This window comes from Aythya fuligula, chromosome 1 (assembly GCF_009819795.1).
Source record: "Aythya fuligula isolate bAytFul2 chromosome 1, bAytFul2.pri, whole genome shotgun sequence".
Classification (NCBI taxonomy): Eukaryota; Metazoa; Chordata; class Aves; order Anseriformes; family Anatidae; genus Aythya; species Aythya fuligula.
Genome location: NC_045559.1, coordinates 54,783,051 through 54,800,673, shown reverse-complemented (window position 1 = coordinate 54,800,673; position 17,623 = coordinate 54,783,051). Strand labels below are relative to the sequence as shown.

The window sequence follows — 17,623 nt, the reverse complement described above, 5'->3', positions numbered from 1 at the left end:
ATAAAGGAAAGAGTGAGCCGTAGAGCACAGACATGGGAGTTTTGTCACTATGGATACAGAAACGGGAGATTAAAGCATTTTTTTTTCAGGTTCAGCTGAGAAACGGGACCCAATTGCCTCGCTGTAAACACGAAATTAGGGCCCGGGAGTCAAAAACAGGTGTGCAGAGCCCTGGTGGCCAGCGGTGCGAAAGGACAAGGCAGCTGTCTTGTGGGGTTGTTTGGGGAAAACAAAAGACATAAATGAGTGAAAAATGCTGTTGATCCCACCCCGGGACTGCCTGAAGAGCCTTCATTGTAAGTACAGGCACAGGGAGACTCAAAATTAAAAGGCCAAATCCTCTGCCAGGAATTGAGTATAAATGGCAGATGAAAGCACGTCAGCTTCTCATAAATAAACAAAGAAAAAGAAGAAAGAGAAGAGGTTTGGGGCCAACCAAACCAACTTGGGGGAGCAGGACCCCCTTTTCCCACTCTTGCTGAGCACCTCCCAGATCAGCACTATCAACGCACAGCTTCCATTCCCATGTCCACCTCCAAGGCTCCTCTTGGTGGCTCCATCCCTTCCAGTCTTTCCCCATGCCCATTTCTCACCTTTTGGCTTCTGTTTAATGAACTGTTAGTCTTTTGAGGGCTGCATCTTCAGCAAAAGAGGCCTGGGGAGAGAGCTGCGGCTGCAGCCTGGGTACAAGCCTGGTACATCTCAGAGAGGCACAGAAATGTGTTTTCCTTCGGCAGCAGAGCTGTTAAGAGGAGTTGGCACCAGCGAGAGAAGCATTGTCTAGCATTGCTATTCTTCTCTCTCTCCCCTTCAAGCCTTTAACAACAACTGCAGTTTCCCACCTATTTCAACTAACTTCTCTTTTTCCCCTGAAGAAAGGAGAGTCATTAGCATTTTTTACACTGTCAAATAGGGGTTCCCTTATAAAAATTATTCACAGCTAAGGGGAAAGCATTAGAAAAAAAAAAGGGCATTGTTAACATGAAAGCCTCACTTAATACTTTACATTTCAAATACTGTAACTAGCTTTTTTTTCCCCTCCTTCCCCTTTCTCTGAATCTTCCATACACAGCTTAAACATCATTAATAGCATTCGTTGCTATGGTGTTGGGCAGGCTGAGGTCTCTCTACTTGAAATCCTGAACTACACTTAATGCTGTACAACAGCTGGGTCAAGCCAACACCTTTGATTTTGACCCTTTTTTTTTTTTTTTTTCCCAGTAAAATCAAAAGACCACTTCTCCATCCCTGTTGGTTCTTGGGATATATATATATTTTGTACTACAACGAGAAATGGGAATGTGAGAGAGGGAAAGAAAAAAAAAGGAAAGACAAAAAGAAAAACACAACATTTTAATTGGCTCAATGGAGCCTTTCCAAAAACTTTGACTGTTACATCAGAAAATCATGAAGGAGAATAAAAAAAGACCATCCCCTGAAAAGTTTCACAGAAGATTGTTTCTCATTTTCCCAAGCAGCTAAACATTTTAATAAACTAGGAAAATGAGACTGTAAAACCACAACATCTGACAGCAAGCCCCAGGGGCAGGAACCATTCCTGAAACTAATTTTAACTCAGGTTTTAACGTTGATCAGATTTCAAGAGGAGAATGTCCCCTTAAGCTGTCTCTCTGTTCTTAGAGAAACCCTGGGTGGGTTGTGTTGGTTTTTTTTTCGCCAACTCTGAGAAACAATTTTCTTTGCAGCACGTTGTCGTCACAGGCATAGCAGGACTTTTCTGTCAGTTGTTACTCTACAGCCCAAGAGATGCCCTGCCCCAGACAGATTCTCGTCTCTTCTCAGTTTCGTTCTGAGACCTTTCCCATAGAAGTGGCACGGCTCCAGCAGCAAAGCCTGGTCTTAAACCCATCCCCATGTGGCTGCTCAAGGACCCAACCCATTTAACATCTGATCTTCAGCCATGAAGAAGGCACCAGGCCAATTCAGACCAGCTGAGGCCGGGATCCAATGCAAGCTTCCAGTTTCTGGAGAAGCGAGTGTACTGGACCAGCTTTTTCTTCCCCAGGTACCCGAATCTCATTGTGTTTTAACCACCGTCAGGGCATCTACAGATAGGGCTGGCATTTTAACGCCACAACTCAGTTAACAACACAGCTGTGAACTTGAATGGGCAAAAACCAAAACATCCAAGTAGTGTAGGTTTCTCTTGAAGACTCCCATTTCTTCTCATGGAAACATTTTTTGTCTTCTGGATAAGCTCAAACAAAATCATTTGCCCTTTGGGCAGGACTTCTTTATGCCGCAGCTACCTTCTAAAACCCGGCTTGTCTCTATTTTGAGCTCCATTTCACGTAGCTGTGTGAGCCCAGTGCTTTGCAGTTTTCCAGGAATGGTCAATGGCATCAAGTAGCCCCTGCCCCTGCTCAGCATGATTCTCCAGTTCAAAGGCACGTTGTGCAGGAGCAGAAAGCAGAGCTCTCTGCTGCTTCACAAGCTGCCTAATGCCCGCAAGAATGACCGGGCTGGAAAACAGCTCCGCAAACGCCTGCTTTCTTCTTCGCCAGTAATTAAAGTGCTCATTTATTTCTAGGTTCCTCCTTGCTGAGGTAGAAGGTATTTCTGATGCCTTACCTTTAAGCTTTGTGCATGCTGTGTAGGGGATGCTGTTGTTTGGGGGGTGAGGGTGGGACGGGGTGACAGGGTGACCCGTTTTTTGCATGGTAGAAGCACAGCGAGAGTCCCCCTTGGCTCCTCCAGCCCACCAGCAGGCTTAGTCAGATCAGCAGCATCAAAGCCGAGCAGCTCTTTGGAGAAAGGGCATTTGTTCTTTCATCCAGAGATTACAGGAATCTCTCACAGATCCCAGCAGCCTGTTTTGAAACACTCTTTAAAGAGAAATACCTGTTTGTGGTGCCACCTGCCATCTAAAGCAGTCTCTTCGCCTTCCAGCTTTCCTTGCAACGCTCTCCCCCAGACATTTATCCGTGTGTCCAAGGACAAAATGGTGCCAAAGTTCATTCCCCATCGAGCAGAATTGCCCAGCTTTTGTGGCAGAGCTGAGGGCTCCCCGTAAATGTGCCAGAGAGCTTGTAACCTATTTGGGCCGGCTCCTTCTCCCTGTTGCGCTCAGCAGGGACAGCAGGAAGGCAGAAAGCAGCTCTTAGCATCTGGAGGAAAGAAATGCAGAGATAAAAAGCTCTTTGCCCTGCTGTTTCCATTCCTTCATGACTTAATTTTTTTCGGTCGGGGCACAGAGAAGATTATAAAGCTGTAACCTCTAATCCGCTCCTGAGCACTCCTTCTCCATCTCTTCCTTTCTCCTCTCTTTCAGCCAGTTCTAATCCTCTGTGTCTCCTCTCTCGCAGGTAGGAATTGGAGTCTAATCTCAGACGACAGGTTGGTAATTAGAGCAAAAGATTATCCTGACCCCATATCAGGAAGGTAAAAAGAGAGGAATAATGCAGGGCCATCCAAGATCAAGCCTTCAATGTTCAGTAAAGGAACCATCCTCATCTCTGTCTGTCCTACTGTCTTCCCCATTCTGCATCCTCTCCCTTGTCCTAGCCAAGGGGGATTCCTGATTTCTTGTATTTCCTGCCCGTCTCCCCTCAGCCAGACAGGAACTGTGTTTTTCCAGCACTCATTCAGCACAGAAATGGCCACATTTTCCATTTCTGAAGGGAGGGCAGAGTCAGAGTTTAACTAGGCAGAGACTCGGCCAAGGGGCTGTGGCTGGGAAAAGTGGGAAATGGGGAAAGCACAAGCAGGTACGGAGGAAGGAAGCCTGCTCAGAGAGGCTGGAGCCAACGTATGCTGTCAGCGAACCCCAGCCTGGCACTGGGTACCCTGACCCAGGGCTTTTATAGTCCAGCAAGATGAATCCACAGCAGCCGTGCCCATCTCCACCCAGTCCTTTTTCTGCTTTGGCACTGATCTCTCTTGTCCCGTATCACCGGTACTCAGCAAGGACCCAAGACTGCCACAGCAAAGGGGAAGTTGGGAGCGCTGAGCTTCTTCCGTGTCTCACCCCCTACAAGCACAAGGTCGGCAGGACCCGCTGTAGCTGGGGCTTGGGCATCACCAGCCAGCAGCCTGCAGGCACCAGGAGGTGTCGGGGTAGAGGTGGCAGTGGAGCGATCGAAACCTGCTGGGGAAAGAGTGAAGGAGGATCAGGAGGCAGTTTTTACTGCAGGGCAAAGCTAGAGAATGGAAGACTTCTCCCTCGTGCCACATCCCACCCACACCAGATGCTGTTCCTGCATTACAGTGCCCCAGGACTGGCTGTTCATCTTATGGTGTCTCATCTTGGCACAGTGGGGCAGCCAGGCCTCCCTCCAACACCTCAATCCTGCCCTGGACCATGTATCCCAAGCCCATGGATCACCAGCCCCCACTATGTGGTTCTCTGGATGCTCTTTTCATTGCTTGGTGGCTTCCTACCCCTGCTATCTCCAGCCACAAACTTCTTACCCATGCTCTGCAAATAGCAGCTTTAGGTTTATTCACTCAAACCAGAGAAAGTAAATCAAAGAACGCTTTTGTTTGCGGTCATCCTGAAGTAAACCTTTTTCTTTTCTCCCTTCAATTTCCTCAGCAAAGCAAAGTAAAATAAAGCACAATTTCCTCTCCTGAGTTTAGAAGAACATTTCAGTTCCTGTCCCAGAGGTAAAAGGTTAGCTTGTTCATTCTCAGTGTGAAATAAATGGTAAAACTTTTGGCTCGGTAACTGTCCAAATAAAATGTTACGATACTTCTTTTCTTTCCGTTCATCCGATAGGGTTTTCAAAGTTTGTAAGTGTTCACAAACATCTTAATGCTGGTGTGCTCCTCACCCGATAAGCCATGTGATTGCAAGGTTTCTGTCCCTCACTCTTGATCTCCCGCACCCCATTTAGCTGCCTCCCCTTCCCAGCCTATTGTCCAACAGCTCAAACCACGGAGTGGCCCAGATCATTCATGCCCCGTACCTTGAGGGATCTTCCTGCGGTGAGAAGGGACCACTCAGTTCGATAACATTGAGCTTGTTCTCAAAGACACCATAGCTGAGTGTGACCTGCAAAGAGGGGTGGGGAGAAAGGAGCAGGGAGGGTGAGGAGGTGAGCTCAGGAGCAAGGAACTTGCTTTGGGTAACAAAAGCTCGTGTTCTTTTTCCTTCTCTGCTGGCTTGGCCTCTGCCTTCCACCTCTCCTCTCCTCCTGCCCATAATGGTCCATCACTTGAGTCCTTGGCCCTCTCCAAGTCCCCTACACCCCTTGTTATCTCCCCATGCAAGGAGGATGTGGTGTAAAGCCCCCTCCCCCCAAAATCAGCATTTCTCCATGTCCTTTTGCCATGTTCCCCCAGTCCTCCCATCACTCCCTGTACCCGTGTTCCCCACCACTGACCCTGGGCCACTGTGACTGTCACCTGTGCTGCAGGCAACCTCTGCTCCTTATTGCTTCTCCCCTTCCTCGCACACTTCTCTCTTGTTCTGTTTCCCCTGCTCACCTGCTGCGTGAGGCGGGAGGTGGGGATGAGCTGCAGGTTCTCCAGGTGGGAGTGGAAGAGGGCGTTGGGCAGCAGCTGCCCACCAACTTTGCACTCGATGATGTACCCCATGGTGCAGTCATCCGGCAGGCGGATGAGCTCTGAAGTGCTCAGGAAGTTCCTGCCGCTGGAAGAGAGCAGAGCTGGGTGGGTTAGGAGAAGGAGGTGGGGAGATACAGGCAACCACTTCACTGAAAACCAGAATAAACCTTGAAACAAGGCAAGAATCCCCCAGTCCCACCTGTAGATGTAGGAGTGTGTTTGCTCTTCAACCACACCCAGCCATGCAGTCCCACCAAGTATTTGATACTGTCCCTGATATATATCCTCAGCGAGCTGATTCAGAGAGCTTGCAGAGGCTGTGCCAAGTTAGTTCTCCAGCTGTTTGGTGAGCTGCACTGAGTCATTCAGGGGTCAGACAAGCCAGCACAAGAGAAATGGCAGGACTGCATGGCCAGGACCAGGAGGAAGAGGGAACGGGACAATCTTTCAGCTGAAAGGAGCTGCTCATTGGCTTCACCCTATTGCAGCACCACAGACTTGCTTTGATGACAGGGTAAACCTCGCTTCAGGGCTCTTGTAACTGGAAGCAGCCACATGACACAAAGCGCCGTCTACTCTAACACACCCCTCAGCTAGTTCAAATGAGTTTAAAGCCTTTTAACACAGTAGTGGCAGACTTTATGACAGATTAGGTGTTTTCTGTCCATGCCACTTTAATTTTTCCCTGGATCACAGACCATTTTCCTGTCTGGGTCTAGCACAGCACATGTATCATGGCCTTCAGCTAAACCAGCAAAAACAGGACCACCTGGTGTACATCAGATCTGTCTTTCTGGCTATGCAAAGATCTGGTTAAGGCTGGCACAGATGTTTCCTGTTGATATATGCACATATAGCCTGTTACACAACCTAGGGCATCCTGGAAAACATCTTCTTGTAGGCTGGGCTAACACAAGACCCCGGGACCTGTTCTCTGTGCATCAAGATGAGGAAATGACAGTGGCCACTGTAAGAGGGTTTGGGGTGGGGGAACGGAAAATTAGTTCAGGAGAGAGGCAGAGGAGATTGGAAAGAGGAAGAGCGAGGGGAGATACACAGACAGGGAAAACACTTAGGAAAAGAATCAGAAGAAACTGAAATAAAAGGGAAGGAGGGTGGGGGAATAACCAAGAGCTGAAAGGAGTTGGGGAGGAGGGAGTGCGTCATCCTATGATCACGTCTGCTGACGTGCCTGCTGTTGTCTCTTTTTAATCAGGTGGGAGACCCACCCACTACATCCTTCCTCCAGTCCCACATGCTTACAGATTTGAAGCGCGTGGCACTCTGCACCCTTGCAAACATCCTTGCAAGCATCACAGACACAAATTCAGATTTGACGCTGCCAGGAATCACTGTGTGTCTGTGTTCCTAATCCCCAAAGGCTCATATACCCACCGGCTGCACAGCTCACCTGGCCCAAGGCACCATCTTCCTTGCCAGCTTTTGGCTGATGCAGAACCCAGCCCCTCCTGTGGCAAACCAGAAGTGCACGGATTTCTGGAGAGAAACAGCAGAACAAATCAATGGCAGAGGCTCAGAGGAACATCATGCTCCTGGAGATGGGAATGCTGGAAACCCAGCTTTGACACAGAGATAAACAGAGCCCTATTGTCACCCCAAAACTGCTGCCCAGAGGGATGTGGTAGTAGTACAGCACCAATTTTGATCTCACATGGCTGGGAAGCCAGGATGAGCAAGGCTGCTCTCATGGCGCTCTGAGCTCAAAGAGAAAAATGAGCAAGCAGAGGCAGAGAGACCACTGGCCAAATCACATCGTGCATGCTAAGGAAGGCTAGCTGGAAATCCAGGCTGAGTTCTGCCAGCCTGCTAGAGCAGGGCTGATCCATCCCAAGGCAGGCTGATCTCCTTGCAGGTGGGCACCCAACGCAGCAGCAGCACCATGAGACATCACTTTCCCTTCCTCTAGGTAGACTGGAGTGAGTCAATGCATGTTACTGCGTTCAGACAGGACCGGCGTGTTCTCAGCTGATGTCTCTTGCTCCTGGGACCTTTCTCTCATCAGGGTCCAGCATGATGAGCCACAGTATTAAATAAAACATACCGTCTGGTTGTTGGGCAGCGTTTCGGAGGCCCGGATGGGTCGGTTCAGGCTGGGTTTCCCCAGGTAGACATCCCGCGTCGGGGAGTAGGAGGACAGCAGCTGCAGGAGGGCCTGAGGGTTCAGATAGTTGTCGTCATCCAAATGGCAGAACCAGCTGGAGGGAGACGGGAGCGAAGACACAAGAGGATGGCAGTAAGGAGGTGCCGGCAGCCCCGTGGGGTTTCCCTCAGGCAGCAGCCCCAGCTCACCTCCGGCCACTGGCCAGGAACGCGTCGAACTCTGCGGCCATCTTGCAGGAGAGGGCCGGGTGGCTGTGCTCGGTGGAGCAGTTGGTGAACACCACATGGTCACCTGCGGGGAAAAAAAAAGTCTGGGGCTCAAGGCTGGCCCACATGGCCACGGAGAGGACCTCTGGGCAGGAGGGAAGAGGTTTGCTCACGCCCAGCTTCCTCTCGCCCCCCCTGATCCAAGCCTGCCATGATGTGGGCATCTCCCACCTGCTTGCCTCTTCCCCCATCAACCCCAAGCAGTTCACTACACACAACCCTTCTCTGAGCTCTAACCCAAACCATTTTGTGATTCTTATAGCTAGACTCCACCCCACAAATGGTACAATAAGGACAAGAGCTTAGTCATCGGCTCAGCACTCTACTTTCCCTTTGCCACCACTGCACCTTGCAGAGAGCAGCTCCCTTATCACCACCTCACTGTGGCCCACAGCCACAGAAGTCCCATCCTTCCCCCGACCTAGGAAAAGAAGCCAGGAGAAAGCAAAGCATCTTGCCCAAGGCTAGGTCCCCTGCTAGCTGCACTTCCACCCTGCCCATGGCCAGACAAGGTACAGGGTGAGGTTTTCTCCCTGGGTGCTTGTGCTGCATGCCTGGAGCCAGCCGTCTGGCCAGCCAAAGGCCACGCAAGCTTAGAAACTGAAGGCAAGAAGAGTGAGGTGGTGATGTGGGAAAGGTGGGTACCCATTCTCCTCTTCAGGGCATCATCTTCTTCATCGGTGAAGACGTACGTCTGGGGAGATGAGAAAACGAGGTTACTGCCAGGCCTGGAGCTGGTGCTGCTCCTGGCCACCCACCCCAAGGCAGGCCTTGCTGCCATGCTCCCATGCCAGGCACCAGGCAGCAGAGGAACAGAGGGACAGGAGCTGCCTCACTGCTCCCCCTTCCCAATTAAACCTCTCCAAACCCTCAAAGGAGATGCACACAGACCCCAACACTGCATGTCTTGCCCTGCTGTTGCTTTGTGCTGCTTCCTCCCCATGCACAGGATGGGCTTTGCAGGGGCTGCTCATTGCCCTGAGCAGGATCAGCGCTTCCTTTGCCACCCAACATCCCCCCGCCAGCACCTTCCCTGCTCATGTTGCTTTATTTTTCCCCCTGAAGCCTTGGGAAGAGGGACAAGAGGACCTGCAACACCAAGCAAGGGGTTGAGGGAGGCCTGGCTTTGGTGTCAGTTGCAGAAAAAATGCATGCATTGTGGTTGAACGATGCTCGAGTTGAAAGGAGAACATCTGTTTGTGTGATAAGTGTGCACAGCCCCCTGCTGCTTGCCTGCCTCCTCCTCCTCTTCCTCCACCCCCAGGCTCTCTAATCCCCCTCTCTGCCATTATGTGGCATGTCACCCCCTCCTCAGGGCCAGCCAGGGATCAGGGCTCAGGGAGAAAAGCTTTCCTCAGGCAGAAAATGAGCTTTCATGAAATTAAAAAGGAGGCACAAGCCTTAAACAGTCTCTCCACCAGCTGCCTGCAGGCTGGTTAAACAGCACCTGGGCAGGGACAAAAGGCACAAGGCAGATGGACACCAGCTCGTAGGAGCTGTCATTGCTCTGATGAGCTGAGTTTCTTTCCCTCTACATCTCCCTGCATCCCATGCATTTGGGTTGGGTGATGTGCCCCCGCCAGCGAGGTGTGGGAAGAGAAATGATCTAAACATTAGATCGATAAACAGCAAGGAAGGCAGTGAAGGACCCTCAGAGATCACCCAGCCGAGCAGAGATGGCAGGATGGGCTCACAGTCTCAAATGTCTGAGCTGCAGTGACTCGGTGAATTCCCCTCCCACAGCTGATTGCAATAACTGACCGTGCACACAGTCCTACCTGACCCCAGTGACAGACCCGCTTGGTTTAAGAAATTTCCAAGGTAATCAGAGGACAGGAAGCAATTAGCAAAGTCTCAAGTGAAGGAGTTGCACTAGGTCAGGCAACTGTACCCTAAGGTTCAGGCACAGCAGGCATTCGCAGTGACACGGGATTTCCCTTGCCAGCACATTTAAAGGCAGAAATTTCCACCATGACAAATAATTCATCTTAAGAAAACAGTTCCGAAACCCTTGAAACTTCCTGATGTTTTCAAAAAACAGAAATATTGTTGCTAGAAATGACTTGCTTACAGGTATAAAACCATCCAGAAATCATGTGCCTAACCAACGTCATGTCTGACTGACTTAAAATGGGGATGTGTACCTTCTTCTAGGTTTTGTATTTGTGAAAACACCCCAAGGCTCCCACTTTCCTCTTGATGCGAGGTGGAGAATGCTGTTTTAGAGACACCTGATATGCTCCTGCAGGAACCCAAGGCTGAAGGAGCATCATCACCATGGGAAACATCAAACCCTCCAACAGAACTGGAAGAAAGAGGCTACGAGTGTGGATGCTGGGTTGGAGAGAAGCAGCCCCTCTACCATATCCACCCCCCTGTGCTCCACCAGACCATCTATGGGGCCGTGCAGGAGCAGAGAAGGTGGCTGGGTGGGAAAGGGTGTCTGATGGACAGAGGTGTTAGCAGTGATACGGAGCTGCTGGTGCCAAGGGGCTTGGACTGGCAGCTCTCCATGAACATAGGTGCCCACATCATGGATAAACACTAGATTTTGAGGTTTCTTCAGCCCAAAATTTAGAAACAAAGAAATGAAAACTAGAAAAAGGGAATACACATGTGGAACCTGACAGTCCAGGGTCACATTAATCTCCGAGGCTATCCCTTTTCCAGGAAGAAACGGCCTCCAAAATGCAAATGCATCAACAGGGTTAATGGTGTGTCTGGGCAGAGAAGAGATTCAAAATCTACACTGTGTTCACAACACTGAAAATGTGAAAAACTTTTGAGGATGGGTCATTCAAAGTTTTCATTTCCATCAGCTGGATGCTTGCCTTGCTGTAAGGAGGGGAGGTTGCTAGAATTCGTTTGTGTTACTGAACGAAATGCCATTTCAGACCTGAAATCGAGACTTATTTTCATCCAAACCACGGGGGCTAAGAGTTCCAGCCACTTCAAGATGCTGTCCAGCCTTAACAGCCATCAAAACTGACACTTCTGCTTAGATGAAGCCTTTTCTCAGTAATGGGCTTGAAATGATTTCTACAGCAAGTTCCAGCGAAAAGTTTGCACTGGATTAGTTCTCAAGAGAGAGATCACAATCTGGCTCCTGGAAGAGCACCCACCCTGTACTTCCCTTTCCCCACCTCCCACCAGCTGAACATCTTCTGCTTAAACAGTGCAATTTCAAGGGAAATCCTCTCTCTCTCATTATACCCGAACAGAGTCCAACACAGAAGACTTTTAATTTGGCTCCTGTGCAATCTCTCCTAATCATAAAAGGCCACAGCTGGTCCTGCCTCCTGGCGCAGTCACCTAAGCCTGGCCTTTGAGGTCTGGGTTACTTCCTTCAGGAGGACACCATGCAGGTAACCAGCTCTGAAGCCAGGCTTGGCATCAGGAGCACAGCCAGCTGCCAAAATTTCCCCACTGGCTACCTGCAGAGAGGGACGTGCTGAATCAGTCTCCAGCGATGAGTTAGAACCAGCGAGAGAGCAAGGTGGCAGGTCAGCCCTAGAAGACAGTTCCTGCACATCAGTGCTTCCAAGACCTGGGTTTTAAAGCCTATAAAAATTCATTAGTAGGAGCTCTAGCAACCTGTCCATGGCCACATGACAATTAAATAACCTGTGCAAACTGAGAGCTCTCTCTCTCTCTTTTTTTCTTCCTGCTAAGCAAGGGTTTCTATGTTGTCAATTTTTCAGAACTAACCCTTTCCCCTACCTCCAAGTACAACCCAATAGTTTTTTTATTTGTTTGTTTGCTTGCTTGCTTTTTAAATAAAGGGAAAAAAAAAAAAAAAAAACTTTTAGCTTTCATGTATTTCTCTTTGCCTCTCTCCCCCTCTCCTGCCCTTAAGCCCAGTTAGTAAAAAAACAGAAGAAACAAATGGAAAATTTGGGGTGAGGCGGGGAGGGGAAGCAGACAGGAGGGAAGGAAAGCCCTGAGCTTCCAACCCAATCTGATAGCAATGGAAAAGCACTTTAAAAATGACTGACCCTACCATTCAACCCCTCGCTTCCCATTCTTTTGCTCAGTTCGTGGAGCATTTCCTACTGGGCTGGCAGCAGCACAGAAAATTCACCACCTCATCCCAGGCTGGGACTTCATTTGTCTGTCAAAAAGAGACGGCCAGGTGAACATGGGGGAGCTGCTGTCTGATTCCTGCCATCTGCAGCACGGCCAGACGTCTGTCTGTCAATCACACGAGGAGGGCAAGGTCAAGGGCTCCTTGCAAACCTGCTCCAAAAGCCTTTTTGGTGGTCTTTGATGCCGGCGTGGGCACATGGCGTGGTTTGGCTTCTCCAAAGAGCTGTTGGGCTGAGGGCAGGAACGGGTGGGTGGGGAGGAGAAGTGCATCTGGAGGAGGAAGCAGGGTATCTCAGATGCTAAGATGGACGCGCAGACAGGAGAGGAAGTGTGCCCGAAATAGGACACGGCTTCCTGTGACAACCGCAGCAGACCAGACGGTTGCAGCACCAGAAAGTGGAAAACCACCCTTACCCAGAAAACCCTGCCTTGCTTCGAGCACTCTCCTACCCAAAAACCTCCACCCCCATCTGCCTTCTTTGCTGAGGCCTGAATTCACCTCGTTAAACCAGGGGGAGCCTCAGCGCCAAGCCTCGCAAACCCATGGCACAAGGAGGCAGAAGGCCACCATTTCAGATGGCTCCTGGAAGACCTGCGCTCCCCCTCCGGTGCGGCTGGGGCCGTCTGCGGTGTCAGTGGTTAAAGAAAATGAAAGCAAATCCCCGACACCTCAAGCCAAAAGAGTCAGGATTAGGTTAGGGGATGGCGACGCTTGCTGAGAGCGCTCATCCTCACAGCCTGCATGTGAAGAGCCCACAGAGGCTCTTCAACCTCTCTGACCACCACAATCTGGCCACCAGTGGAAGCTCTTCAGCTTCTCTGGCCACCCTCCCCATCAACCAGGTACCAAAGCAACATTTTGCTGGGTAGCACCCACCATTCGGTATGAACAGAGGTGAGAGTTAGGGAAAACGAGGCAAAGGGTGGGACCACAGTGCCCGATTTCCCCTTCCATTGGCTTTGTCCCTCCCTACGGACACCCCGTCCCCAATCACACCGCCACACACCCCCTCTGCAGCCCAAATCCACACGCTCACCTGCTCTCTTGCCCGGGTAATCCACGTGTCCAGGAGCAGCTCCATCCTGCTCTGGTGAAATCTCTTGGTGGTCTTCACCGCTATGAAGACGTCTCCAAGGGTCAGGCTTCCTTGGGTCCTGTATTCCTCCGGAGGCTGGATCTGCAGGTTCTTCTGCCCCCTGCCTCCACCTCTCACGGCATCTTCTGAACTTTTTTGTGTCCATCGCTCCGGGTTCTCCAGCATCCCCTCTCTGAGCCCCGGGGATGTTTCCCCAGATGTTTCCTGAGCCCCACGGTGCCGTACGGAGAGGAGGGCCACGCTGACCAGGAAAACTGCTGCTCCAGACAGACCACGGAGGAGCCGGCGGCCCATGGCTGACGTACCTCCACCAGAACCTGCCCACGCTTCTCTAAACCTTCTGCAGGGCAGGACGAGCCGAGAGCGAGGAACAAATAGGCTGAGGCCGAGGACTGGGGTGGGTGAAGATCCGAAATCCAAAGCGACAGCAGTCCCCGAGGAGAGAGATGAAGCGAGGGGAATTTCCACAGACCGAGGGGGGCTTGATCACCCCGCGAGGCAGGGACGCGTGGCAGGAAAACACTCCGGGACGACTGGCGGGTGGCTGGTACAGCTCACCAGGAGGAAAGCGAGCATCCCTGCTCCTGGTGGAGAAGACGAGGGTCCTGGGCTGGGGGTGGAGAGGGTGCCAGAGGAGATCAGAGCCATCGAGGGGGAGCCCAGACCGAAGACATCAGTTCCCCAGAAGACCCCAGCCTGCGCACCCAAGCCAGGGGCTCCGTGGCGGACGCATGGGGCCGGAGCAGGGCTGTGGGAAGGAGCTGGGTGCCATGCGAGCAGCTGGTCTGTCTGTCCATCCACCTGCTCCCTCAGTGCAGCTCAGTCTTGCTCCCTGCCAGCCCCGGTCCCGCCTCCGGGCATGGGGCGGAGCACCAGCCCCGGGGGAGGAAGAGGATGGAGGGTGGAGGATGAAGGGGGGCAGCCCCCAGCCTGATAGCGGGGTTTGCTTCGCCTCACCCGCTGTGCCAAGACCCCAGGCTGGGCCCTCTCGCAGGTGGCGAGCAGCTGATGTAGGGGAACAAACCTGTTGCTGTGAAAGCCCAGCTCCCCGAGGGGCTCCCAGTCCTATTTGGGGGGCCCCAAGCCCTGTTTAATGTTACGGGAGGAGAGAAGGGGGAACAGGTGCAGGTTCAGGTGAGCTGTTGTTGGGAAGAAACATGTTTTCGCACAAAATCCCCCTGCTCCAGAGCTTTCACCACTCCGAATCCCTGCCTTTTTACCCCACACTGCCTCCCAAAACAGGACTCTGGGTCTCCTGCTACCCCCATACGCCCTCTAAAAAGAACCCCGGACAAGTCCTGTAGGAAACTGGCACATCCAGCTCCTTCCCCATCTGTCCCATGGGGATATGGAGAGGCAACCAGGATGGGGGGGCTGGTGCCTGCACCCCCACCCCAGCTTCGGAGGCGTGGGGACAGCAGGAGGACAGTGCTCTACATAAGCTGCTGAAATCAGGGCGCCTCCTGAGGGAGCTACAAGCTGTGGGCATAGCCAAAAAAAAAAAAAAAAAATAAAAGGGAATAAGATGAGGGGGGCACGGCTCGCAGGGTGTGCCGTGTGACAAAGCCTCCCCCCAGCTGTGCACATGCCAGATGATGGGATCCTATAAAAGAGGGGCAGGGCAGGGATCAGGGTTCCTCTGTTCCACACTCCCACCATGTGGCGGGGACACAGGGAAGACCTCCCCACCTTACCAAAACCCAGTTTCCCCAGGCCTCGTACATACACTTTGATCCCAGCCCTGTCCCTGGTTCCAGCCTTTTCTTTTGTAAGGCAGAAATCACCGAATCTGCTTCTATCCCCTCTTCTCATGTGTTTCTCCTATTCTATAAGCCCCCTGGACTTCTCCTGGAGCAAGAACATCTTCAGAGCATCTCCCATACCCCTTCAGAGGGTCCCTGCAGGCTTTATTTTTAGACACGTTTGACTGCTGAGGCTTTCTTACACCTATTTGGGGCAGGGGGTTGTCATTCACCTACAGGCTTTAATTTACCACAGGGACATGAAGCTGGCACGACCGAACCACTGCCACCACACCAAATACTAGGGTTGCTCCCATGGCTAGCCACTGCTCCAGAGCCAGAAATGACCCTCTCTGAGGATTTTGGCCACCCAGATGAAGCTCCAGGCAGCTTCCATGGCTCCTAAGCATCCTGCAGCACCTCCCATCCCTGCCCCGGGTCTTCTGCAAGAGAAAGGGGGACACAGGTGGAAGAACCCCAAAAGAGCCTTTTGGGGGCTGCAAGGCTGACCCCAAATCAACCTTGGTGGTTTTGGGCAGCAGAGCAGGTCAGACCTGACCACATACAAACCAAAACACTCCTAAAACTAGAGATGACCCCATGCTGCTGCAGCTCCCTGGGGACAGCGTGGAGAGGGCTGGTGACCTCCCTCGGGGACACACCTGCCACTAGGCCTCTGCCCTCCCCAGAGGGAGAAAATTTGCTCTCGGTGACTTTACAAGGGGGTTGTACAAGGCTCTTACAGCTGGTAATTGATGCCCGGGGCTGCTAATTGCATTCTGCCCGTTTACCTAACCCGTGACTCATTCCTCAGAGCATGCAGCTGCCCCCCCCCCCCCCCCCCCCCCCCGGGCACAAAAATGAGGTGGGCTGGGGTGTGCAGGGCAGGGGGGCGTAATGTTTGCCTTGGAGCCCTCTGCCCCGTTTCTCACCCGTGTCCAGGACTAGTTGGAGCTGGATTTTGAAAGCCTCGGGGGAGACGAGCCGGATAAAAAGAGGACCTGAAGAAGGCTGGGAGCAGGCAAGGCAGTGCCGCCTAGCGCTCAGAGAGCCAGACAGTGCCAACCTGCCCCCCAACACCACCTTTCTGTGCCTCAGTTTCCCTCCTGGCACCAACACTGATGGCCCTGCAAGGTGTGTGGAAAGGTCTGCTTTATTTTTTGGGGGGTAGCAGCTACCCAAAGTGGGGGGGGCTTGCTCTTAATCCCCTCCCAACCCTTTATGGCCAAGGTCATAAGGCTGGTGGTGGCTCCAGTGCCAGCAGGGGTAGGAGGAGCTGTCAAGCTCTGAATCAGTGCCTCCCGGGGAGTGTTTCCCCTGGGTACTCGAGCACTACTTTTTCCATGCTAAGATGCAGGCTCCAGCCTCCTTCCCCTGCAATCCCATTGCCTGGGTGGAGGGGGGGCTCGCTTTGGGACCTGCCTTCTCATCAGCTCAACAAGAGCACCGCTTTGTTTGCCTGCAGGGCACCCACCCTCCCCAGGCAGCTGTGCTGGGATGCTTCCACTCAGGAGCTCTCAGCTGGAGGGAGCTCTGTTACACCCGTCCCCTCCATCGCTGCATTGCTCCAGGGCAGATCTGGGACTTTGCTCTACATTTCAGTGACTGCAGGTTAAAGTCTTTTCTTTTTCCTTTCCTCCCCCCCCCCCCCCACCTTCCCTCTCGTCCTCGTAAAAGACACAGGCAACTGGTTTAGAGCCTGAAATAACACCTCACAGGGGACCCCTGAAGTTAATCTTTGCTTGGAGCTTCAGAAGTGCATGGCAGTAGCAGTCCCCTAATTGCAGGGGTGAGGAGGACGCAGGAGACCTCAGCCTTTGGATACTGGTGGCCCATCTTCTCCCATTGACCTACCCCATTGAGTCCTCCACTGCCACAGCCCCCATTTTCCTTTGCATCTTCCAGGAAAGATCATCTACCCCCCCGAACACTTGTCCCCCAGGAGGACAAGTAGCTGCCTTGTTGCTTCATGATAACTGGGGTATGGAGGGATATGAAGCTCGAGGAACCTTGGCCAGGTCATCAAGGGAGCTTTTCCCCAGCTTTCCCAGCATGACCTGCCTACCATCAGCACTGCAGAGAAGGAAGGGGCTGAAAAACAGAGGGCAAGTAGAAACGGGAGGGAATTTGATCTGTGGCATGCTCAGCCTGTCCTCTCCCAACACACCTCTTGCTGCCCTGCAGATGGCCCCCAGCTAAAGGAGGAGAGAAACACCCCCGTGCATCACCCGACCCTCCCCATTAACACACGAGTCCACAGCCTGCCACCCGTCGCCGTTATGAATGGCATTTAATTCTCCTTTACACACGGGTTGCCAGTGAAACGGCCCATTAATAATTTACAAGCCATAAAAAGTACAGCTCCCATAAAACGAGGGTTGGTTGCGTCTTAGTGTCAGTGCGGCCGTGCCTCCTGCTCCGCGGGGCAGGAGGTGAGGTAGAGGAGGACCCGGAGCACACGGTGCCACGGGGCAGGGAAGACGGAGGTGATGGGCAAAGGGTTTCAATGCGTACGTGTGAGAGAGATGCTCCTGCACGGCCTGAGCTCACACGGTTCCCCCGTGCTCCCCATCTGACCACGTACCAGAGCCCAGGGGCCAAGGTGATGGGGAACAGCCCAGGAGGCATCCAGAGGAAAGGTGGAAGGAAGACTTCTCTCCAGTAAAACACGGAAAGCTCAGGCTGGTGGGTCAACACGTGTTGTGCCCCCAACTCTTTATGTCCTCAAGGGGGCCCACAAGGCCACCTGGTGCCTTTGCTGCAGCGGAAGGTGGACACGCT

The 17,623-nt window shown here is 52.3% G+C and overlaps 1 protein-coding gene across 3 annotated transcripts; it reads right to left on the bottom strand.

Annotated features, from left to right (window-relative positions):
- Positions 1-4,038: 4,038 nt before the first annotated feature.
- MFNG (MFNG O-fucosylpeptide 3-beta-N-acetylglucosaminyltransferase) lies at positions 4,039-13,394 on the bottom strand. Of its 3 annotated transcripts, none has more exons than XM_032206431.1 (9): positions 13,316-13,394; positions 13,041-13,222; positions 8,563-8,611; positions 7,840-7,942; positions 7,592-7,745; positions 6,941-7,026; positions 5,449-5,614; positions 4,929-5,014; positions 4,039-4,105 (listed from the first exon to the last, which is right to left on the bottom strand). In XM_032206431.1, the coding sequence occupies exons 1-9, from the start codon at positions 13,392-13,394 to the stop codon at positions 4,039-4,041; spliced, it is 972 nt and encodes a 323-aa protein (XP_032062322.1). The 3 variants fall into 3 exon arrangements, with proteins under 3 accessions (XP_032062322.1, XP_032062332.1, XP_032062315.1); XM_032206441.1 differs by having other exon boundaries at positions 13,041-13,210; XM_032206424.1 differs by having other exon boundaries at positions 13,041-13,394.
- Positions 13,395-17,623: the final 4,229 nt, after the last annotated feature.

What these genes read in the sequence shown, in the direction of transcription:
- MFNG (XM_032206424.1), bottom strand. Translation starts at nt 13,394, where the DNA reads ATGGGCCGCCGGCTCCTCCGTGGTCTGTCTGGAGCAGCAGTTTTCCTG. An exon ending in TTCCTGGCCAGTGGCCGGAG is followed by an intron (nt 7,746 to 7,839) that starts GTGAGCTGGGGC and finishes GTCTCCCTCCAG; the next exon opens with CTGGTTCTGCCATTTGGATG. An exon ending in CCTCCCGCCTCACGCAGCAG is followed by an intron (nt 5,015 to 5,448) that starts GTGAGCAGGGGA and finishes CCCTCTTTGCAG; the next exon opens with GTCACACTCAGCTATGGTGT.